This window comes from Sorex fumeus, unplaced genomic scaffold (genome assembly GCF_029834395.1).
Source record: "Sorex fumeus unplaced genomic scaffold, SorFum_2.1 ptg000008l, whole genome shotgun sequence".
NCBI classification, from domain to species: domain Eukaryota; kingdom Metazoa; phylum Chordata; class Mammalia; order Eulipotyphla; family Soricidae; genus Sorex; species Sorex fumeus.
This window is the reverse complement of record NW_026606065.1, coordinates 66925770-66952104: the sequence shown is the minus strand read 5'-3', so window position 1 is coordinate 66952104 and position 26335 is coordinate 66925770. Positions and strand designations below refer to the sequence as shown.

Sequence of the window (26335 nt, the reverse complement as noted above, 5' to 3'; positions counted from 1 at the left end):
CGCAAAAAAAAAAAAAAAAAATTTAAAAATTTAAAAACGTATATATATATAAACTCCTTGAAAGACAAATAACCAAGGCTCACTCTTAAGAAATAACTTAATAACTTAACTTATAACTTAATAACTCTAACTTAACTTATAACTTAATAACTCTCACCTTGAAAACCAAAAGGTATGTCCACCAAGAGAAAAAAAAAACTAATCAAGTGTGGAAGCAACCCAATGCAGTGAATATGTAAGTCAATAGCATTACCAAATAAATGAACTGCTACTCAGTAGTTAACTGAACAGATTTTCAATGTACTTACACACTTGCAGATGAGTCTACAAGCAAAATACTAAGCCATAGAAGGCACAATGGAAACTTCTATGTGATTCCATTTACAGGAAATTCTAAAACCTGAACCATAGTTCAGACAGCTGATTGGTGTTCAAAAGCCAGGACCGGAGAAAGAATTGACTGCAAAGGGCAGAGAGAGAGAGAGCCTTTTAAGGAATGTAAATGTGCATGATCATGATTATAGACTATAAGTGATTGCATATATTTGTCAAATTCAGATTACACCTTTAAAATTGGTGCCTTTATTATATGTAAATCATACCTCAATTTAAAAGGTACATTACTAACCATTCCACTAATAATGTAAATACATGGCTTGCCAAGCATTTTTGGCATATATTAATTTATGCCTTAAAAATTCCTATAAACAGAAGCCAAGGTTCAAAAGCCAACTGACTTATTCAAAGTCACACAGCTACTAAGAGCTGTGCAGTGTAACCCAGCTGGCACTGTAACCCAGCTCTCTGCATTCAACTACATGTCAGAAAGTCAACAGCAGACGCTAATGGAGAGATCACAGAACTTTCTCTAATTACAGTATAGGCTGGTGTCAGTGGGTCACCAAAAAAAAAAAAATCAATTTCGCAGATAGAATCCCTTCTTTAAAAAAAAAAAAAAAAAACAGAACAGGAAAAGCAAGAAAAAGAAAGGAAAGGAAAAACATCAGCATTCATTATTCTTAGAAACATCAACAAAGGGCAAAGGGCCCTAAGGATAGTACAGTGGGCGGGGGTATGGTGCTGCCAGCAGGTCAATCTGTACCTGTGAGGCAAGTGCATCAGCAGCCTGATGGCACCATCAGACATCCAGACACCCCAAAACTGCTGCTGTGACTTTGGCCAGACCCCAAAAACTTGGGGCAAAGTTTACCAAGAAAGTAAACGGCCAAAAGTTAGATAAGTCGGAGACACACCCACAAGCCACCTAGGGCTCAGCTACATAATTGGAGGCATGGCCTCTCTCTCTGGTTCCTGATCAAAGTGCTTAATGGCCATGATCCCAGAGACTCAGAAACAAATCTCAAAACCCAACAACTTTTGGCAGAAATGCATCTGAGCCCTGCAGTAGGCTACTGGTGCGGGGCCAACCCAAGTGGGAATAGGTTTTGTGCCTTGGCCTGTTCCCCTGGCGGCTCTGCTGCCGCCATCTTCCAGAGGCCATTGGACAGTGAGGTTTGGGCCCGCAGTGACGAGACACGTGGGGCCTCACGGGATGGGGGTGGAGCCAGCCCTTTCCACCCCACCCCAACCAGACCCCGAGTAGCCACCAACGAACGAACTCTCTGGCTCCTGATCAAGCTACTTAATGGCATGATCCCAGAGACTCAGAAACAAATCTTGAAACCCAGCGGCTTTTGGCAGAAATGCATCCAGACCACGCAGTAGGTTACTGTTGCTGGATCACCCCAGGGAGAAAAGGGTGCTGTCCTTATGCCTGCTCCCCCAGGCGGCTCAGAGACCACCATCCTCCAGAGGCCACTGAACAGTCAGGTTTGGGCCCGCAGTGACGAGACATGCAGGGCCTCACGGGATGGGGTGGAGCTGGCCCTTTCCTCCCCATCCCAACAAGACCCCGAGCTGCCACCCACAAACTGCCTCTCTGGCTCCTCATCAAGCTACTTAATGGCCATGATCCCAGAGACTCAGAAACAAATCTCGAAACCCAATGGCTTTTGGCAGAAATGTGTCTGGACCCCACAGTAGATTACTGTCATCGGGCCACCCCAAGGGGGAAAGGGTTCTGTCCCTCCAACCACGAACGGCATCTCTGGCTCCTGATCAAGCTGCTTAATGGCCATGATCCCAGAGACTCAGGAACAAATCTCGGAACCCAGTAGGTTTTAGCAAAAAATCCCTTTAGATTTAACTGTTAAAATTTCGGAATTTCAAAATCGTGCAGTCACTACTGCAGCCACGCAACATCATATGTTATTCATAACCAGCAATAGAATACAAACTGTCTACTGCTGCCTTTTCAGCAAATCTGAGTGTTGGGGTAAAATCCCAAATAATAATGATGGGTGTGGTGTCAAAATGTTGAATGTAATCAAAGTACAGAGAGAGTAATTTGGAAATCACACGTAGGGGGAGGGTATGGGATGGAGGTGGAGATACTGAGGATTTTGGTGGTGGAGAATGGGCACTGATGAAGGGACAGGTGTTTCATAGTATGACCAAGACTTAAACCCAAAAGTTTTGTAACTGCTCTCATGGCGATTCAATATCTAAAATTGTAAAAAATGGGGGGGAAAAAAGTAAGGTGGAATTCATGCACAATTCAATCAGCCTAATCAGGGGATGAATAAATACCAGTACTCCTACATAAAAAAATTATAGTACAGTGGGTAGTGCACTTGTCTTGCATGCGGTAGACCCCTGTACGATCCCCAGCCCCCTATATGGTCACCTGAGCCCACCACAGGAGTGATCTGTGAGCGCAAAGCTATGAGTAAACCCTGAGCATCTCAGGGTGTGAATGTGACCCCCCCACACAAAAAAACAAAAATGAATAACAAAATAATAGTTTTTTAAAAAGAAACATCAACACCGCTTAGTAAAGATTCTGTTTCAGCAGAGAATGTCCATACACGTATGAGTCCAGGGCTACAGAACAAATTATACTTCCGACTACGGATTCTAGCCAAAAAAGTTGGACAGCCGTTGATGCCATCCCAACTAGGGATTACAGTTCTGGCTATAGCAAGAGAAAAGCGCAAGATCAGTAGGAGTGCTGCCCATCACATGGACAGTTGTGAGAGACAAGGGAGAAAAGAGCAAGTCAGAACTGCTCCCGGCAGCAGAAACACTCAGCATCCCTGGTGAGCAATTCTGTATTGTTCTCACCTCTGCAATCAGCATCTTCTCTTTCAAACTTGTCTCCCTTTCCGGTATCCTCTTGTAAGCATTTGTGTTTCTACAAGTAAAGCTTTCTTCTCACCCATGTATACACAATGGAGGCTATACAACAAATTATTTTCTTCACTTTCATTTTGCCCTAGCACTTTTGTAATTTATACATAGAATATGCTCCCATGTCTATGGAATGAACACTGCTTGAAGTATATTCACCCCTACCTAAGGACCTCAATATTGTATGTTTCATCCCTTAACAGAACAGTGCCCTGTGAAATTAAATTCTGGTAGTAACTTAAATAACCTTGAAAGTACTTGAAAAGTACTTTTGGAGTCCTTTAACAAAGCAACTTAAAAGAAACGGGTTTTTAACACTAATGCTTCCCAAAATGTTTTTTGTTCAGTTTCTAAAATTCTATTATTAAACATAGGACTACAGCAGAAGCCATTTTTCTATGCCTTCTCTCAAGTTCTGTCTTCACCAAAAAGCTATTCACATTAAGTGTACATTAAAAGCATATATGCAATTTATATGTTGCAAGGGTGACAACCTTTAATAAAAACATACTGCCAGCACACCTCAAAGTCTCAGTGCAAATGCTTCCTGACCTCTAACTCACCAGAAATAGTTTAAAGAGCCCTCAAAATATCCAGCTAGCCTTTTCCTCCTCACAGCTCTGCATTGATCTACACACAACCCCACAAAGCTCTGCACAAATGTGTCGCACCAACCCTCCACCCACACATCAGGAAATTTTTTTAAAGGATTAAAAAGGGACAGAACTGAGTACAGCAGTTCAACATACTTCTGCTTAAATGAAACTTTAAAAGCCCTAAGAAAGTGGAGAAGGCGTAATTAGACCTGCTTTACAAATAAGTGATCAAATAATTGATTTGCCAAGGTCACAGAGCTAAGAACTGAAGCTCTGACTTTTCCACACGGAGTCTTCGAATTTCAAATCCTTTGCTCATTCCACCCAACAATCAGCAAGTAAGAAAATTGACTCTTCAGTGGGCCTGTTCAAGGTAGTCATACTCATTCTCCAAGTTTCGAAAGGGACCAGCTGCCGATACCTTCCTGTCAGATTGAGTTCTTGCGTGGACTCAAGCTTATTCACGAGCCAAGAAAAGCCTGAGATCAGAAGACAAGAAAGAGGCAGAGGTGAGGATAGAGGAGCTCAGCCAGGGAGTCCCTGAGTGAAGAGGGTCAATGGAGGCATGCAGGAGAGCTCGTCATGTGCATCTAAGATGAAAGGGCCAAGGGGACAGGGATTCAAGCCCTTGATCATTGCCAAAGTTTCTCTGCTCTGTGCAGAGGCAAGATTCTTCCTCTCAAAGCCTGACCAGGGCCAAGTTTGGCCTGAATTCAAGGAAATCAGTGTCACGTTGGCAGTGGTTCATCCTTTCAGTCAAGAAAAAGTTTATGAAAATAAAATCTTAAACAGGTATGAGAAGTATCAATACCACATTGTCTCTGCCTTCAAAAGGTTAAGTTACTGACTAGGTCAGTAAGTGACATACTACATTGATGAAAATATTTACAAGGCCCTCTGCTAACCCAAAAGTTTAAGCCTCACCAAGTACAGTTGCAAAAGTAAGGGGAAAGGCAAGAAAGGGAGGTAGGAGGAAGAACAAAGATGAAGAGACTTTGCTGAGGAGGAACGAATGCCGCTACTATGCAAAATTAGAACATGAAGGCTTCTGGTGTTGCTTGTTGGAGCCGCTCCATAATACAACCATCTCTAGAACTTAGGATAAAGATAGGTTGGCAATGTGCAAGAATAATCATAAAATGAAGACAAGCTAGGCACCTGAGTAAAAAAGGAAAATAATTTTATAGTGCCCTAAAAATCTGAACAAAGCACTCAACAAATATTCTATTAGTATATTATTCAGAAATAGAAAGGAATAAAATAACAGGTGCTAGAAGTATTTGAAAGTATTATCCCAAGTGAAAATTCAAATACAAATAGACCACATGTGGCACCATTTATATATAGGAAATGGCAGAAGAGAAAACTCCAGTGGCAATTCTCTAAAGCTGGGGCTGTTATTGTAGAATAAGTGGAAAATAGAGTAGAAGGGACATACATTCTGTACAAATGATGAAAATGTTCTAAATACAGTGTGGTGACTATTGAACAACTCTGAATATGCTAAAAAGAAAACTGAATTATGCACTTTCATTGGGTAAACTGTAGGAATTTATTTCAATAAAGCCATTACATTACAAAGATCATTATCTGGTCTCATAAAAGAATAAACAAAAACTGCAGATGGTTTTATTATCCATCTTAAGAAGCCATTTGAAGACTAAGTTAAAGAATGGAATTTCTATATGGAATAAGATAGAAGCCACAACTTTGTCACTTGTCAGCTGTACATATGAGACAGTGACTTGATGCGCCAATGCACTCAATGGTTGAAGGAAGGAGTATCTACCTTGCAGGGTAAGAAATGCCACACATCATCTACATAAGCATTCTTTGGTGTTACCCCTCTTTATGTAAAAGTGGAAATAAATATTCCTGTCTTAGGTATTATCCAGACGAATAAAATATTCAAACTCAATTCCTTAGACCCTTCATGTTAAGCTTTGTCTGTTCCATCTGTGCAGATTCACTTGACTCAGTTACCAAGATGATGCAATGGTTACCTAATAGTACTAGATGTTTTCACTGCTTACTATGTTCAAGGCCACTGGTCTTTAATCACCAGTCCAGGGTGTTGGTATGTAGGTACAGAAAGTCTGAAAACCACTGGTCCACCACCTTAGTTCTAAAGGCCAGTCTGTGGACTGGAATACAGGATATGTACTAGTCTACAGGTGAAAAAACAGATGATCTGTTTCATATTAAGCATATGCTAAGGCAAATACAAAACCCAGTCATCAGTGTTGTACTTTTTGTCCCCTATAGCATTCGTATACATTTGGGTCTTATTCTGATTAGTACCTATTTACTGTTAAAATAGATGCTCAAAAATATATTTCTCAGCAAATCTTACAAGAATCAAGAAAATTTCTTATTTTCAATATACTGAGCATACAAGCTTACTTGGTTGTCTCATTTGTATGCAAATTTTTAAGACACATGCATGATATTTTTTGTCCGATTTACTATAATGAGCAACTTGCTATTTCTGAAAGCTGACATGTTACACTTATCCTTTTTGAAGGGTGCAATTCACAGCAGTTAAAGAAGTATGAGCATCAGACAGGAGAGCAAAGCCAGGTGAACAGTATAATCAGAATGCATGCAAATGCCACAACTGAATGAGCGTGACCCCACCACCACCACACTGCAAGCACAAGTGCATAGACTACAAGCCAGAAGGCACCACAACCAAGTGTGGAAACAATCAAGCTTGTATACCCCACCAGTCATCGCAACAAGTGAAAAGGAAAAAATGCACAAGAATATTCTCATGTATAGAAACAACTATATGCATCTGACCAGTTCCCCCTCATAATAGCATGACTAAACTAGTACCTTTCAAAACAAGCGTTTTTTTTTTTAGCCATTCCACAGATGTTAGACAGCAGCCATCAACATTACAGTTAGTTAAAATTCACCACAAAACGTTGAGAATAACCTTACCATGTCATCTGTCAGTGTCCTAATATTTAAATGCTGCAAATGAAAAAAAATCAATCATATCAGTAATTTATAACATTTTTTGGTTTCATTTAATAGAGCACATTTTAAATTCTACAATGTTAGGTTGAATGCAATTAAATTCCTGACAGTCTAATAAAAATGCATTATATATTGTTCAATCGCTTTCTCAAAAAAGATGGACAAAAGTTACTCTGAATGTGGTAGTTTGCTAAAAAATTTCTTGACTTTGTAATCCTCATAAATAATAACAGTATTACCAATTAATAACAGTATTACCATTAAGTTTACAGACATAAAGGACAATGGATATAGGGATTTGAATAAGATTTCAGATAATTTTTCATATTATAAAACAGTGAAACTTTAAATCTATCATTAGCATGCAGCATAATAGATAATGAAGTACTTTGCTGGCTTAATTAACTTAAACAATTCTAGTAACGAAGAAGAGAGTACTGGAATGACTATTTGCATCTTCAACATCAGTTTGATTTATCACCAGTGGTGACAGTAGACACTTTAATTTCATTGCTAGCTTTTTTGAGAACCCTTTTGCTGATTTTCTTGCTAGACAAACATAAGGCCACTTTAGAAAGTGAATAAATTAGTTTCCTGCAAAGCAAGAGTTCAAAGGAAAAAAGCATTTAGGGGTACAAAAAAAAAAAGAAATCTAAGTTTTCTCAATCCTAGATTTTGTTAGCAAGTAACTGGAATCAATTTTCAGTTCTTCTTCCTCAGATTTTAGCATTACATCTTGACAAAGGCAGACACTGGGTCACATATATTTCCTAAATAGGCTATCAGGTCAATTTTTTATGTACAAAGGGGCATGTGTACGTCATCATCTAACAGTAAATGGCACAGAGTTAAGTTCAACATTAAACAGAATTAAATTTATCACTGATATTGTAGGCAGGAATATACCGTTATGTTCACAATTCTACTTAATGGATTATCCAAATTTAAATCATGGGCCAAAGGACATATCAAAAGAACTAGAATACCTATCATGTTTGCATCCTCAAGCCCCATCCCCAACAACACAGATCTATCTCCCCACCCCACCTCAAACCACCAAATATGTCCCTGATGGACCCAGAGTACCACTGGGCCTGAGCACTGAACACCAGACAGAAAACATCACCCAGCCACCCTCCTCCCTCCACCCTTATTAAAATGAAATTTAAATCACTACCCTAACTCTCTTCTTCAGCAAAGTACTACCTTCCAGTGCAGAGAAAATAGTAACTGGAGGCTCTCAGAATGAGCTGTGTAATATATCAAAGAGAAAACAGCTGTAAATATGACCATAAACAACTAGGTTCCAGACAAAGCAGCACTTTGAATTAGACTAGCCTGACCTCATCGAGTTTTTCATCGTATTTCATCCTGGGCTGTCCAATTTGCTTTCTGCCAATACCATCTTCAGCCTTTGAGAGAAACAAGTATTCACAGAGGTGGTAAGTGAAGATGGGATCTGCGGCAGGACTACAGAGCTTTGGAGGTACTTATAACTAGAAAGACTCACAGCAGGACCACTACTAGAATTCAACTTACAGCAGAAAGGCTAGGATCACTCCATTCAGTCATTCCAGTCAGCTGTGCTCTCTGCATTCTCCTGATAATTGAGCTTTCCTAACTGCTGCATTTCACTAACTACATCTCCGTTGTCCAACAGGAGGTACCAGAGTCACAACTCACAAGCCGCCAGAAAAGGGTCAATCCAAGTTCCTCTAACAAGAGCACTCTAAGTGGCCTCCTCTTAAACAGTAGGTCCAGAGAAAACATATCCAGCTGAAATTCCTTTTCAGAAAGCAGGCCACAATGAAGAGAAAACAACTATGAAATATTCCCAAATATCACTCTATGTTGCCGGAGGAAAATGTCTTAAAGTGATGTTAGAAAAGACACAATGAAAATAAACAACTGTGAGAGAAATGAGTTGAGGACTCAAGCAGGATTTATGATCCAAAAGATGTGAGAGATCTCAAAGCTGAAGTACTAGATAGGAAAAGTAGGGAGTGTAGGTGATGTGATGGAAAATCTCAAAGACGGAAATGTTCAAAAGGAACACCTTTATGTACCTTTCAAGGCCTAAAATTGAGTTGGATGACTTTAAGAAAGAGCAGTCAGGATAAAGAAACTATGGTATATCTACACAATGGAATACTACACCCACCAGGAAAAATTAAATTTGCTTATAAATGAATAAGCACGGAGAGCATCATGCTGGATGAGAGGAGTCAATAGGAGAGACAGATATGGAATGGTTGCACTCATTTGTGGGAGTATGAAAAAGCACAGTATGAGACTAATACCCAAGGACAGTAGAAACAAGGACTAGGAGGACCAGTCCAGGTTGGAATCTTGCCAGCAGTGGTGGGGAGGGGGCAGTTAGGATAGAGAAGGGACCACTATGACAATCATGGTTGGAAATGATCACTGAACAAAAGCTGATTGCTGAAAGGAGATAAAAGTATATGCATGATAACCTTTCAGTACCTTTATTACAAGTCATAATGACCAAAACGGGGGGGAAAGAAGGAAGGAGGGAGGGGGAAGGAGGCAAGAGCAGGAGGAGGAGGAGATGATGAGGAAGATGAGGATTGATGATGGGAAATGTACACTAGTGAATGGATGAGCGTCGGAACATTGTATGACTAAAACACAATCATAAACAACTTTTTAAAATATGTATCTCATGGTGATTCATTCAGTAATTTTTTAAAAGGGGGGCTAGAGAGATAGCGTAGCAAGTATAGCAAGTGAGATGCTTGCCTTGCATGCAGCTGACCCAGCATCCCATATGATCCCCATGCACCACCACAAGTGACTCCAGAGCACAGAGCCAGGGGTTATCCTTGAACGCTGTGGGGTGTGGACCCAAAAAACAAAGAAAATAAAGTGCAGTCACTGAACTTGTAGAAACAGAGATATGTAAGAACAATTTTTTGTTAGAGGTTATCTTTTCAAACCAACAAAGTTTTCGAAGCTATTTTCTTGAATGCATGGTCTGCACTTTTTAAATATATAGGCATGCATAAGACACGCCTAGTTGCAGACTACAATATCTATCAGTCTTTCACGAAAAAGAAATGGATTACAGTCAAATTAAAATGCAGGGATAAGCTTATGTGAAAAAAATAAGAAAACTCAAAAGGGATGTAAAAATCCAGGAGGTTTAAGAGTCTAAGAAAAGCAAGAAGCTAAGGCCAAATTCATCATTTCTTTTCATCTGTAAAACACCCATTGATTCTGCCCACCAGGAAGAAAAGTCAGTAGGGCAGGAAATGACAGAAAATTCAAGGACCCATGACAGAACCAGGGATATTGATTCACAATAAAAAACACTAGAAAAACTTTTATTTCTGCATTCAAAGAGTAAAACCCAAACATGTTTCACCTCAAAATTTAGATTTCAGAAATGATACAACTATTAATACGCATGCAATCCACAAGGAGCTACTAAGGACATATAGCATTAAAAGATCTAAATAGAAAAAAATCATGAGTGATTGCCCCTAAAATCTGAAATGTTCAATAAGCTCCCTTCAAACTACGAGGTATACTGGCAGAAAACTTAAAGATAGATTAAGCTATAACCCACTGTAACATTTGTCTAATGTTAACATTAATTCAAGATCACGATCACCCCGTTGTTCATCGATTTGCTCGAGCGGGCGCCAGTAACGTCTCCGTTCGTCCCTGTCACAAAATAGTGCAGTCCGATGGCATATTGGGGGCTCTTTCAGGGTCATGAAAATGAGGCCCATCATTGTTACTGTTTTTGGCATATCACTGTTACTGTTTTTGGCATGCCACGGGTAGCTTGCCAGACTCTGCTGTGTGGGCGCGATACTCTCAGTAGCTTGCCGGGCTCTCAGAGAGGGATGGAGGCTTTGGGGGCAGCCTCTAATCACCTTTACAAGTGTTCCCAGTCAGGCATAAATGTGGGCAAGATACTCTCGGTAGCCTCCCAGATTCTCTGAGAGCAAGAACTAGACAATAAGAGGTCTAGACAGTAAGCTTCCGGGAGCTTCATTTTATAGTCTCTGGATCTTGGCCGTTGACGGGGTTACACGGCAGTTGGAGGGTGTAACTGCCTAGCTACTGGATGATGGGGGATCTGGGTGGAGGAGGCCCAGTCCCGAACCAAGCAGGCTTGGCGATCTCAGTCCCAGGTCCCGCACACCTGAGTTCCTCGACCAGTTCCTTCATGCATGAGGCTCGTCCTAGCATATGAAGAGTGGTCTCAGCATGACTGTGGCTGGGTCCTGGAAGTCTTCAGCTGCCGGGGCTCTACTCAGGGCGGAAAGGAAAACTCAACCCGCCCCCCTCCAAGGGGCCCTGATGAGGACAACCAGGCGAGGGGGCAGGAGACTCAGAGTTGTTCTCCGAGAGCTTGGTTTTATAGTCTCTGGATCTTGGCCGTTGATGGGGTAATTCAAGATAACGATTATAAATTTGCATTATTTCAAGGTTCTACTTGTTTATGGACTTTTTTTAAAAAATGGAAGGAGAATATAACTAACAAAATCCTGAATAATTCTGAAGAAGTATGAACTTGCTTTCAAAGATACAAGGTGAAAATGGAAGGAGAATAGAACTAACAAAATTCTAAGTAATTCTGAAGAGATATGAACTTGCTTTCAAAGATACAAGATGGCGTTCTGCATTAAAAAGGAAAAAATATTGTAAATATATGTTTGTATATTGCTTTTATACAATCAATTGTGCTACGGGTATCTGATTAACCAAGATACTTTAAAAAAAAAATGAGGTTTTCTTTCTCATCACTACCTGCAAGGATCATTACTATAAGGTCTGGCTGCTGAAAACAGCAAGTGTTAGACTATCAATCCAGTTCGTGCCTGGAATTTGCCACTAGTCACATCAGAAAGAAAATTGAAACATAAAACCCACTATTTGGAAGCAAACAGAAACATTAAAAAAAAAAAAAACTTAATATCAACTTTGGGATTTTATGGGGAGGTTCTCCAAAAAAATAAATTGAATGCACAGTTTTAGGCGTACTGCAATGTGAATTATAACCTTTACTTACATTTACTGGCCTATGAGTCTATGAAAGTTATTGAATATCATTGGTGTTATTGGACAGAATAAAACTGGTGATATAAGAATGTAAACAGTTCTGTACACAGGGCATTAGGTAATTGGTTAAGATACAGCATTAACACACATAACAGGTCCTGAGAGGGTACAACTACCAAGAAAGTACAACCAGTACTCACCTCACACAAGGCCACCCAGGTTGAATCCCAGCAACCTCTATGATCCCCTGAGGAGCCCCTTTTGTAGTTATTCCTGAATACAGAGCCAGGAGTAAACCCAGAACATCACCACATGTGGCCCAAAAGCCAAAAATTAAAAATAATACAAATTAGAACTATTTTCCTAAGCCAAAACCTCACCCTTCTTCCTATGGGCCCATTTGTTGTTCTATGTGTTCCCTAAGAAGCAATATCACATAAAGGCAACAATGTTTTCTGCTAATGGTATCCTAGAAGAATGATCAACAGAATCACTCTGGAATTGAGAGAAAAGGTCTTTATAGATTCTTCAAAAGAACATAGGAGCCACAATAAAAAGGGGTAGAAATGCAGAACAAAGAGCTCTATACTCCCATTTAAGCTTCAAAACATTTATTGAAGACAGTACAGGTAGCCAAAAATAGATCTGGAGTCTTCTGAGCACTGTGCTAAATGCTGTAAATATCGAGAGATATGAAGCAGTTCATCCCCCACCAACTTCGCTTATAAATAACAAATCCCAAATATACAGTTAACGTACAAACTCAGCTCCATATGCAATAAATGAGCCCAAACCTAAAACTTTCAGCAAAAGTTTCTTTTATTATTTAGCAACATATTTTTTAGTTGGGACACACAGGATCTGTCCAAGAATGTCATTTGATACACAACAGCCATCATGAAGGGTCAGATTGGCAGGCTTGAATAATTGCCATCAGTGGCAAACGCTTGATAACAGCTGAATGTAGTTGCTAAATTTACATTCCTTTAACTAGGTCAACATGAGGAGATTACCAAAGGAGGAAAACTTTCAAGACTAAGCAAGCTTCCGAATACACTTGTCTCAGGCCCAGCTCTCCAAAACAAGTCACTCTGCATTGGCTGTTTTTGAGGTTGTGTTATAAGATAGATGTGAAGATTTTCTGGGAAGTACAGAGCTAGGGCTTAAGTGTCTTCATGCTGACAGGAGATAACAGGCAAAAGTTGCCGCAAACCCAGAACTTCATGCATCAGTTCTACACACACCACCATTAGGCCTTAAATAGCCTCCCAAAGGGCATGCAAGTGTGACTCATAGGGAGAGGGGAGTAGTCAATCAGAAACACCCTAAAGGACACACGCTAATTTCAATGTAAAAGACCAAGCAGTTGGAACAAATTTTACTGCCATGAAGCAGTTGAGACAGGTGTGACAGCCATGAAGTATTACTACCAGATAGCATTGTAGCACTGTTCTCCCACTGTTCGTGTTGCTCTAGAGGGCCCAGTAATATCTCCATTGTGAAACTTGTTGTTACTGTGTTTGGCATATCAAATATGTCATGGGCAGCTTGCCAGGCTTTGCCGTGCGGGCGAGATACTCTTGGTAGTTGCCGGGCTCTCTGAGAGGCTACCAGATAATACTTAGGGAATTCAACCATCACTCGTAAGTAGGAAAAGACCCTGAAGCATTCACTCAAATACCTGGTCTGTCTCTAAAGATTGACCATAAGTCAGTGGCATCTGCATATACTTAGCACCTAACTATCAAAGATCATTATATTTTACCCTGCCATGACACTATTTGCTTAACAAAAAGAGTAATGTGCAGGTTACAGTTACCAAGGGAAAAAAGCCCGGATCAACCTTCTTATTGTAAGTGATTGATAATTTGCTAACGTGTTGTTCACATTGTGATCTCAAGATCCAAATTATTCCTCACCATCACTACATTTATGAGTATGTTTTCTAACCTAATAAAACTTCTGATTTACCTTGATTATAAAGATCGTAGAAATGTAAATCAATACTACTACTAACCATCAAACTAAACACACCCAAGAATCTAAGGATCATCTCCCAAGCAACCACACAATATACTTAGATGTGAAATTATTCTTCAAGGGCTCCAGATTTAACATCTCAGAATGGTCCATCCCAAAATAACACTGACACTTCCATAGCACCAAGGACAAGAGTAGGGCTGGCTATTTAATACTACTTAAAAAAAAAAAAAAAAACTCTTTTAAGTTGACTGGCTCTTTATGTGGTCTTTATTTTTTTAAGTGAGAGACAAAAATGGGAGTTGTTAGAAAAAAGTGAAAATTGGGGAAAGTTCTCCAGCTTCTTTTAATTATGTATTCAAATCCATGTGCCTGCCTTCCTTAGAAAGAGAAGCACCTATCCATTACCCAAGGCGTCTGCATTCTCACACACCCAAGAACGCAAACTTCCCTTGTCCACAATTCCTTGTAAAAGAGTGGTGGGGGCCAGAGCAATAGTACAGTGGGTAGGGTATTTGGCTTGAATACAGCCAAGCAGGGTTCGATTCCCAGCATCCCATATTGTCCCCTGAGCACCGCCAGGAGTGATTCCTGAATGTAGAGCCAGGAGTAACCCTGAGCATCACCGGGTAGAACCCAAAAAGCCAAAAAAAAAAAAAAAGCCGTGGGAAAAAAAGATTAGCTTTCAAAAGAAAGTATATTCAAATAGCCACAGAAGTGGAAAGGAAAAAAATTGATTCTATGCAAACAGGATTTCAAAAGGATCAAAAGGCTGCAACATAAGAGCAACAACCATCTCTCCAGGAAAACCAATCATCCAATTATTACTAGGCACTCTCAGATTACATACACATGACATCTAGCAAGGCATGTTTCATTCTAGCAGAACAGATTTGTTTGTTCTTTTTTCCTTCAATAAATTTATTTAACACTGAAGTCAAATCAAACGGGAAAATAGAATGGTTAATTCAACTAACAGGGCTTCAAATGCCACTTTTAAAGGAGTTCTCTTCAGCTCTTCCAGTTCTGCTCATCTACACTGCTAGATCAAAATGTCTTCGACAATAGTTTGCAGAAATCCACAACACTAATCTGTGAGCCACTTTGCCAGCCTATTTGGTTTTCCAGGACTAGATCTGAGGATCTAAGACTTTTTCATCTCATGGAAAATAGTTCTAAAAGACTGGAAAGTAACCACTGTGGAAAGATTTAAAATGGTCCCTCGAAGTTTATCCAAACTACTCACATATTGAGACTGCCCTCCACCTTCGTTCCTAGCCATCCCAACCAAGGCACAAACTTAGACAAGGTATTCCTGAGGCTAACTTAACACCACCAATTATTTCACATATACATTTGAGATGGATTTTATTGTTTAAATCCTGACTTCATAGTAAATTTTCTACTTTTTAACAATTTGGTGAAATAAATTTCATCTTCACACATTTTAACCAAGCAATAGTTCCAGAATCTGTACTTTGAAAATGATATGAGTGCAATCAAAGGTTTCTATTTGTATATGTATCACTATAGCATTAAAGATATTAGATTTATTATCAACGTAAAGCTTCCCAGAAGATGGTAAAAAATTAGTCTGTCTTATGAAAATGCTTACAATACAATATTACAGAAAAGTTGTTCTTGAAATTGCATATGCAATATAACTCCAACTTCATTAATGAAAAATAAGATAGAAATCACTGTTAATTTTATATATCTAAATTGTGGGACATGAAATATTTTTCACATTTTCTTCTATCTTCCCAGTTGTCTTAAAAGAACCTATTTTTATAATGAGAAACGCTTTAAATTACTATGGATCATACTTTTTACATCAAGCAAAAAATATAGATTCATTCCTTTTCAAATAAAAATGTATGCACTAGTCAGTAAAAGTAAAAATGAAAATCTAAAAAATCGAATACTGTGAATAGACTTCATAATAGGCTGTTTTTAAGGCATATTTTCAAATATGTCAGAATACATTAAGCACATTATTCATTTGTTTTCTAATTCACATATATAAATTAACCAATCTCAAAACGCTCCTTGGTTTTGTGAATTATTGATGTTGTCACCTGCTTGAGACTTAATTCCAAGAAAAATATACGAATCACTACATCACAAGCACAAATCCTTTTGACACAAATTCAATTTCTGTGGCAACAATAATATATTGACTTAGCTTTATTTTTCCATTTTATGACACTTATTAATGGCACAGATGAAAGAAATCTATCATTTTTCTTTATTGTTAATGTAAACAATCTCATGCCATCTTGAGAAAGTTAAGGTAAATAAATATACCCCTCATTTGATAGCCTATAAATTAGAACATGATGCTAAAATATGAAATTAGAGACTTTATTTTTCAAATAAGACTTAGTCTCATAATCTTAACCTTTTCTCTACTCCACAATTAGGTTAGCAACATGCACCAGACACTACATAAATATAAACAGAGCCTAATCCCTATCTGTGGGAACTTATAACCAAATGAACAGCCAGCAAGACACATGAATAACCAAAATGTAAAACAGTGAAATAAGCATAACCGAGGTATGCAATGGCATAAGAGGGGGAAAAAAAGACAAATCTCTACGTTTAAATACATGCTAAATGGCTTATGAATACAGCAATGATCTAAGAATAAAGTGATTTTTGTCCTGTAAGACAAGTAATACAGAATTGGTTCTTAGGGAATGTGACATTCCTAAAATGTTCACCCAATGAATATTTATTCAACATTACTATGCTCCTAACAAGGGATTTGCTAGTAAATAAAAAATGAATATCTCCTAACTTGCATAGACTAAGTCACAGAGCATCTTAAAAAATGATGAGCACACGTGGACAGATTTGGTGAGTATCATGCTGAGTGGTCAGCTGAAAGGAGACGGAGAGACATAGAATGGTCGTTCTCCTGTATGGGATATAAAGAAAGAAAGTAGGGGTATAAGAATACCCAAAAGCAATAGAAACTGAGAACTTGTCTTAAATAGGAAGTTTGCCAAGACAGAGATGGAGAGAAAAGGGGACCTAGGACAAGGGTGGAAGGAAATGGACCCTCTGATGAAGGGTATGGTGCTGGAAGGTTGTATGCATGAAACCCTAGTTTAACAGCATTGTAAATCACAGTGCCTAAAATTAAATACATGAATAAAGAAAAAAATTATGAGTGCTCTGAGGAAAAAAATAATATAAGCAGAAATTCAAGCTAAGTTTGCAGAATTGAATGGAAGGAAGTGGAGATTCCAATTATCAGTATGGGAGATGAAAGTCAGCATAGGTCCATTGAGAAGATGCATTTGCTCAGAGAGAAAATCACACTGGGGAGTTAGCTACATGCATGTGGAGGGAAAATGTCTGAGAGAAGGAAGAGGCAGAATGGCAGGTATGTTCCAGGAACCAGGCCTGCAGGGAACAGGTTAGGTGAAGGTAATCAAGTCAAAGTAGAGAGATCAAGAAATGATCTGCTCACTTTAAGGACATGGGCTCTTACTCAACCGATGTCACAAGTGTTTGATTATGACAACATTGTCTCACTAATTTTAATTATGACTTAAACAGAAAATAATAGCAGAATCAATCATTATATCCTGAGGGAAAGGAAAGAGAAAGAACTGTTCTCAAGTGAATATTTCTGTCAGAATCCTTTAAGGTTGTTTGATTATGCTCCCAGGAAACTCTTACTAGAAAATATTAAAAAACCCGCCACTGCCAGCCCACAAACACTGGAAAACCAACAAAGACAATTTTTTTTGGAAAAACGCAGCTAATTCTATTGCATTGACAAAAGTATTTTTTAAATATAGGAACCATGTGGGGAGGCAGAAGAAACCAAGCAAGTTTACAAAAAAAAAAAAAAAAGGTGGGGGAGTGGGGGAGTGGGGGGGGGAATTTTAATTATAAGAGAAACCTCAAACCCCTCAGAAGTCAGCATGGGCCCTGAGGAGAGTTCCTACAGGAGAGTTCCTGCACACAAATGAAACCATCCCGCGGGTATATGAGCCCCACCCTCAGGGACCCCCTCAGACAGCATCTGTCTGCCCGTTACCTTCCAATATTTTTGTAGGTGTCTTTTCCTTGTCAGGATATGGAGCAGCCTCTCAACTAGTGTGCTCAGCTTTCTTCTGTTGCCCCCACCTACCGGCATCTTAAATATTGCTTTTCTCAAAAAGGTCCTCTAACACCCCCAGCGTTCAGCCTGCCAGGCTGGTGACATTATATATATATATATATAGTCTGCCTTCTACAAGGGAGAGGCAACCCACCTGCTTTCTAGCGTCAGGCTCCATGGAGCAGGACTGGAATCCAGCTCTGCTGCCTCCTGCACTTCACTCCGGTGCCTTATCTGCACTGGGAGAATGGGAAGCACCTGCGCCACAGGCTTGTTAGGAGACTACGAGCAAGCTTGTTAGAAGACTCAGTGGAGAAAACCTGCGAAGCGCACGCTCTACCATTCCAGGGAGTGGAGAGACCTTCATGTTTTCTCCCACCTTCCACTGATAGCGCCAAGGCATCCCTTGCTCCAGAAACCTCCTCTCCTCTGCTAGAGGCTACCCCCAACAGTCTCCTCCCTACTCTGTCCTGGAATTATTCTCTAATTTAGATGGATTGAATTCATTGTTCTTCACTTCATTGTCCACTAATTCGCATGGATGAGAAGTCTTCCAGCATAAGTTGCATGAAACATGTAGTTGAATTCTAGGGCAGATCAAGGGGAATTTTTTTTCTCCTTATCAAGGTCTACTCATTCTGTAGGCCTGGCTTTTAGGAGTTTTTGGGGTTTTTTCTCCTATTTTGTTTTGTTTTTTAATAACATGACAGAGAACATGTTTCCATCATTCCCCATATTTCCCAAAGTGGGTTACACCACCCCAGGGTGGGGAGGCGCCCTGAGATCATTTTGTTTCTAAAAGGGGATGTTAGACATTATAAGTTTAAGAATCTCTACTTGCTCTACCAAGGCACAGTAAACAGTTTAAATTTCGACTTAAGTATTCAATAGAATTACCTGAAGACATTGTTTTCTCTGCTTAATAAAGACAAGTAAATCAAAATACCCGAAGGAAGGGACTGTGATAAATTTAAAGTCTTCCATAGGTGGCACTAATATAGAACCAAGGTTAGAAACTACTAAATTGGACAAACGACTACAATCTCAATCTGCTAGCCCCAAGACTAGCACAGAGGAATCATAAAGACCTGCACCTGTAAATTGAACTGCAGGGCACAGTATCTTCTCTCTATTACAGAGGTGTGCCAGCAATCTTCATTGTCCTTCATGAGCCAGCCAGAGCCACAGCTGGTGTGAGCAAGACTCAACACTTAATCCCCAGCAGAGTCAATCAAAGTCTCTTTCTCTGAGAAATCCACACTCGAGATTCAGAGATGAGCATCTGTTCTCGCAGGAACCAACAATATACATGGGTAGATATACCAAAAATTGTGAACTCTGAGCTCAGTTGTGTGAATCTCAAAACAGGGGAAGCCCCAGTATGCAGACACACATTAGTAGATCAAATGCCTAGTGATAAATAAAATGAAACGGGTTGACATCAAAGAAAAGAGGAGTAGTCAATTTTCAGTTACCGGGTCCAAACCCTCATGAGTGTCAGCTACACTTATCTACCAGTTTTAATTGCCAGCCACACTTAGCGTGCATGCATGACGCCAACAGATACCCTTGTGTATCTTTGCAATCACCCTTTTCAAGCTTAAACTAAGTATTGTATGGGGGCAGCTGGGGGAGTCTGTTTCAATAAGCCAAATAGACCTAGACTAAAATTGAACCCATGATTACAAAATGAGTCCCTAAGTAGCCATGACAGAGCCTGCCTCAATGTCTTATTACCATCACTTACTGAACACTTGCCATTATTACCAATATATCCAACAACCCTAAAAATTAGCCATTATCCTGGTCTTTAAGATCAGGAAATTGAGTCTCACAGAAGTAAATTGTCCAAGCTGGTGAGTGCTGGGAAGAAAACCTTGATCACTGACCCCAAAGTCCAGACTCGCCTCTATCCTTCCCCCAGACCCCACTGCTGGGATGGGGCAGTGCTGCCACCAAACCTAGAAAGAAGACATGCCAAGGAAATAAAGTTGTTTCTGTTCGCTTCATGGCTGAAAAGAATTTGGAAATGAAATCTTAACAAGAAAGATAATTCTGATTGGATACTTGCAAGGCGTTATAAGATAGACTACATAATTTTCTGAGGTCAGAGACATAGTATAGGGTTTAAGGCACTTGCCTTGCACAGAGCTGACCCCCATTAGATCTCAGGCACTGCATATGGTTCCCCCAAGCACCGCCAGGACTGCCAGGTGGGGCCGAAAACCTTCATCTCCCCAAAGAAAAATTAAGGGCTATGTAGAACAGGGAGAGCACTGGAATTCCTCACACAAACAAAGGTATGTTCTGCTAGTGACAGGCATTACCCATTACTTTTTTAAATTGTTTTCTCCACAGTCTAATAAAAATGTAATGAAGGTTTTTTATATACAATTTAGTATATATCACAAGCCTTATTTATAACCAATTCAAACTGAAGCATAAGGCACAAAATTTTCCATGTCCCAAAATGCCATTAAGGTGAAAAAAAAATGAACAAACAACAACAACAAAAAAAACCCAAGTCAGAAATCAATTACAGGACAATATCAAATTAAATTAAATTTATTTATGACCTTTGTTGGGTGGGGGCTACCTGACTGTGCTCAGGGTTCACTCCTGGCTCTCTTCCTGGGGACCACTCCTGGTGGGCCTTCGGGGAACCAGACAGGGTGCCAAGGATAGAACTTGGGTCTGGCTGTGCACAACGCAAATGCCTTCTACATTGTACTATCTCTTCAACCCATAAAATTTATTTTGAATTATAAAGTTTTACTCTTTTTTTAAATAACCACTTTTCTTGCACAAATTACTACAATTTCTTACTATCACTCTCTAAATAGGTGGTATTTTAAATGAGTGAAAAAGAAGACCACATATTCACAAAGTTAACATCTAAAAATGTACCGCCCAAAGGGGGGGGAATACAGAAATTTTTTAAGGTATTTATATTTAAGAAAGGGACCGTGGGAAGACAGAGACCCGATTTCCAGCTCTGACATGCAGCCCAAGATCACATAGAAAATCTGGTCTATGTTTTACATTTCTTTAGAAAAATGAATCAAGCAGGATGTTGTTATAATGTATCCTAAGCAAGAAGACCACATCCCAAGGGCTGGCACATTAAGACTTCTTATACATAACAGATGGCCTTTGGAATTTACAATCCAATAGATTGTAGAGGGAAACAAATAGCCTGGATCATTTTATTTCCTTTAATTTTAATGATTCAAAATGTAACTGGCCTTCTAGGCAATACCTACTGAAACATACAGTTTCCTCTCCTCAAAAAACTTAAAGGCATTTGTCATCCAAAGGAATGTGGAGAGCTAAATCCTTGAATAGGATTAGCTACAGAACAACACCTAATAGGATTAGATACATAGCGTCATATAATGACATCATGAAATTCCAATAGATAACATTCTATGTTACAAGTTCGTTTTTTACACAGGTGATTGACTCTAAAACCTAAACACCAGGAATGCGTTTAGACTCCACACCAATGGCAAAGAAAGCAAAGCAAGAAAAAGCCAATGGGATGACATCAAATTAAAAGGCTTCCATACAGCAAAAGGAATTACTGCAAAAAACAAAGGCTATCTGCAAAGTGGGAGAAGATCACTCATTTAACAAGGGGGTAATATCAAAATACAAAAAAGAATTTACAACTTCACAGACAACCCAAAATTTTTTAAAGGCAAAAAAAAAAAAATGAATGGACCCTACCCCCAAAGATGATTTAGAGATGACACACAGACACATGAAAAATGTGCACCATCATTTCTTACTAGAAAAACGCAAACCAAAACCAAACTTTTGGTTTAACTTCAAAGTAGTGTGAATGCCCTATTATCAAAAGGATTGGAAATAATAAGTATTGATGATGAAGAGTGGTGCACTATTGGTTGGATTGCAAATTGATGTAGACTCTATGAAAAATCGTACAGAGATTTCCTTCAAAATTAAAAAATGAATATATCACATGATCCAGGAATACCATATCTAGGCTTTCATCTGAGGTGTATGAAAACACTCATTTAAAAGACCTTTGCACATCTTCATAAGAAGCATCATCTACAAGAGCCAAATTATGGAACCAACCTAAATACCTAAACTGGCAGATGACTGAATATTCAGAATATCCTCAGTGGAATACCTCTATGAGGCTAAAAAAAACTAGAATTGGGACATTCTGGGCTAAATCGATGGAACATAAGGTAATTATGTTAAGTGAAGTAAAGAAGTGAAAGACAATTTCTCATCTTGTTGAAATTATTGTTTCATGCTTCTGTTAAATATAAACAAATAAGGAACTGACAAAAACCAGCAAAATGAATTCCTAGACCAGAGAGAAACTAAGATGGTTACTACAAGAAAGAAGTAGAAAGAACGAGTTTTTTGGTCTTTTGGTAGAGGAACAACACAAATGCTGGGCACAGTGAATCCTACGTGCACATTAAGGTTTTATACTGTTCCCCTGAAATCCTACAATACCATAAGTCAATGACAAATCAAGGAAAAAGAGAAAATGAAAAAACAGATTATTAAGATAAGGAGCCAAGACACACAAAGGAATCTCGGAACCAAGCAGCTCTTGGCAGAAATGCAACCGAACTTCGCATTAGGCCACCTTCGCTGGGCCACCCCAGGTGGGAAAAGGTGTCGTCTCTCTGCCAGTTCCCCGAGGAAGCCTGGCAGTCGCCATCTTCCAAAACTCATTGGAAAATCCAGGTACAGTCCAGCCGGTTCTCAAAGGATAGTGGAGGAGCTGGTCCTTCTCCCCCACCAGGATGGGACCCTGAGATGCCACCCACGAACAAGCCCCAGCCCCCAGCTACGTATTAAGCTCCTTAATGGCCATGATACCAGAGACACACAGATGAATCTCAGAACCGAGTGGCTCTTGGCAGAAATCTCTCCAAACCTAATTATTAAAATTTTAGAATTCCAGGATTGCACGGCCACAAGTGCAACATCATATGCTATTCATAACCAGCAATAGAAAGCAAATTGTCTAATGTTGCCGCTTTGGCAGGTCTGACTGTTGGGGAAAAATTCCAAATAATAATGATGGGACTGGTATTGAAACATTGAATGTAATCAAAGTAGAGAGAGAGAGTAATGTGGAAATTATCTGCCACACAGGCAGGGGCAGGGTTGGGATGGGGGCACACTGGGGTTGGTGGTGGTGGGAAATGTGCACTGGTCAAGGGATGGGTGTTTGATCATTGTGTGACTGAGACTCAAACACGAAAGCTTTGTAACTGTTCTCACAGTGATTCAATAAAGAAATTTTTAAAAAATTAAGTAAGGAGCGAACAACAGGCATAAATCAAAGCAGAAGAAGAGTATATCATTGGAGCTTGAACAGCAAAATCGGGAGGTGGCTAATCTATATAAGCAAAAATACTAGGAATAGAATCAAAGCAGGCAAGGGGCACTATGAGAGGCGCATGTTGATCTTGCACTGAGAACGGAATTAAGTGACAATCCAATAATCACTTAGGTTTCCTCCTTTTGCCACACTTGAAGATAGTTTGATTAATGTGTTGTCCTTCTAGAAGAGGAAAATAAGATAAAAATGTTCTGACTCTTTGGAAAACGTGGTTTGAACATGTGGATTTCTAAAGCCAAACAGCAAGCTCCAGCCGCTGCTGCCTAAACTGCCCTTGGCGATCTTCCAACAACACCAAAGGAGCCTTCAGCAATGACTCTCCAGCAATAACCCAAGTGTATTTGTAAAGGACTTCTAAAAGTACATACTTTCATGTTGATTGTGGCACCACTCAAGCACACTAATAAAACAAGTCAATAGGGGTTATGGAGAAGGCAGCAGCTGACTGCCGCGGGCGCAGGGAAGTCTCCAGTGATTCTAATATCTCAGTACAAATTACTGAGGCCTGCAAACCTCACAAGGACATGAAGATAATTTTCCTCCTGGGCCTGCTTCCCCCCTCCCCCCGCCCTTAACTGAGATGTACCTTACATATACATTTAAGACAACACAATGCGTTGAACTGACAGATTCATTTATTGCAATATAAGAATACTGCAATAATTTTAGCACTATCACTATAGCCTATATGCCTATCATGTATATTTAAAGAACAGTTAAGACCTAGTCTCTTAGCAATTTTAAAGTACATAATACAGTCTTGACTGTAATCACTATGCTAGACATTAGATTCTAGAGCTTTCACCCATCTAAGTTTTTACCCTTAAAAAATATCTCAGAAATCCCACCACCTACCCCTATAGCTTCTGGTAACTAACATTTTTCTCTTTTTTTTTTCTACAAGTTTGGCTTTAGATTCCACATATAGATTATATCATACATTTTTCTCTCTATATCTGACTTATGTCACTAAGCGGAACCCCTTCCAGGTCCATCCATGTTGCCATAGACGGTAAAATGCCCTTCTTTCTCATGGCTGAATAATATTCCATTGTGTGATACAGATCCTCTTTGGCATTTTCAAGCAGGAATAAAGGTTGAATTATGGGTAGGCAGTCTGGCTAACAGATGAAAACTCACAGAATCACATGAATATAGGCCTAAGTCTATCATTAAGTTTGAGGTCTCCCTGGCAATGTTTGGTAGCCCAAGGGGTGCTCCCAGAGAGATAGAGCTCTGCACCATCAGTTAGTTGCTCCAGCAGGACAATGCAGTGGTGCTCAGTGCTACCGGACCCAGCAATATTCCAGCGATCTGGTAGCATGGACATGCAAGTGCACTCCAACCCTCTGTGCTATCTTCCCAGGCACAACTACGTACTCTAAGTCAAATGAATTAAATACATTCAATACTTTGACAGGATTATCCACATGTGGCTAGTGACTCTTACACTGAGCAAAGTAAAAGAAAAAAATTGCATTATCACCAAGTTCTATGGAAGAGCAACAATCTAGAAAGTAGTAAAAGCAAGAGAAATGGAAGAGCTCATGCTGGCAGAAGACAGAAGGTAAAATGAAAACAAGATCAAAGAGATAATGGTTGGGAAAACTAATTTAAGTCCCTGGGAAGAGGGTTCAGCAAAGATCAGAAGAGGAGAACACATTGTGACAAAGTTCTGAGAAGGGAGGAGTCAGTGCTGGTGCTAAGATGAAACTAGACAATTAGCCACTGGGGTTGCAGTCCTTGAACTTCCAGAGCAAGTTCAGTGAATGACAGACGCAAAGGCAAGGCTGGGGAACTAAGGAGAGATAGCCCAATTCCTCCTTTATGAAGGCCCTCATTCCTTCTTCAATGTCACTGAACAGAGGAACATGCCAAAAGCTCCTTTACTTATGTGCTAACCCCCATTATAACACACCTATAGTGGTATAGTTAACTATGATATCTACCTGTAGTGTATATACTGTTCCCATTTATAAAAGAAACAAAACAAAAGAAACAATAAAACTTTGACAAAGTCATACTGCCCTAACCAGAACTTAAAGCTGGCTAACCCCACAGCCAGACTCCATAAAGATTGCATAAACACCTCAGTAACACCCATATCCATTAACACCTCACGCCTCCCATTCTCCAAGTCAAACTGAGCCTGAGCCTCAAATAGTCAAGGACCAAATTGTGTCAATGTGTGTTCCAAATAGGATTAAAGGATGTGCTAATATTTATGAATAAATGAAAACAATGAACTCCCAAAGACTGGCTACGAGACGAGGGCAAAGGGTTATGGGAAAGTTGTGAAGGCGACTGGTTTTGCTTCTGATATTTCTACTAGAATGCAAGGCATCTGAACATGTCAGAGAATGGAGCGTGCCACATCCCTTAGAGAACAAGGCAGGGTCAAGAACAGAGGTAAAAAGGTTTCACCTGATATGCAGGATACCCTTTCAGTAACAGTATTGCAAACACAGGGCCTAAAAGGAAAAAAAAAAATAAAAAGAGAAATGCCACAGAGGCAGGCTGGTGGCAGGAGGGGGAGAAGGGAACTGGGGACACTGGTGAAGGGAAGTGGACGCTGGTGAAGGTATGGCTGCTGGATCGTTAACAACTTTGTCACTTTTTATCTCACGGTGATTCAATTTAGGGGGGAAAAAAAGTTTAACCTGAATTGGAAATCAGACATTCAGACATTCCTAACGTGGATCTTGGTGGTGAAAGGACAAAGGATTGAAAAAATAGTTGCAGATATACTTTACAGTTGCAGTAGACAGAAAGCAAGTTCAAGCAAGTTGCTTTAATTTTCTCTCAGAAGATGTCAAGGTGAACGCTAAAAGTAAAGGGTGACCATTTCTACAATCTTTTAAGTGTGGGCATGAATTGGATGCTTTTCACACACAATCATTAAAGAATACAAAGCATTAGGGGTCTGTAGAGATAGAACAGTAGACACGCAGTCCCCAGAGCATCATCAGGAGT

The 26335-nt window shown here is 39.6% G+C and overlaps 1 protein-coding gene across 4 annotated transcripts in view; it reads right to left on the bottom strand.

Annotated features, from left to right (window-relative positions):
• DIAPH3 (diaphanous related formin 3) overlaps window positions 1-26335 on the bottom strand; it is a 553005-nt gene that overhangs the window by 508178 nt on the left and 18492 nt on the right. The window contains exon 2 of one of the 4 annotated variants that reach the window (XM_056109828.1): window positions 6792-6824. The exons of the other annotated variants lie outside the window; for them this stretch is intronic. Coding sequence (XP_055965803.1) covers window positions 6792-6824 — 33 coding nt within the window. The remainder of the gene's footprint in view (window positions 1-6791; window positions 6825-26335) is intronic. 4 annotated transcript variants of the gene reach the window in all.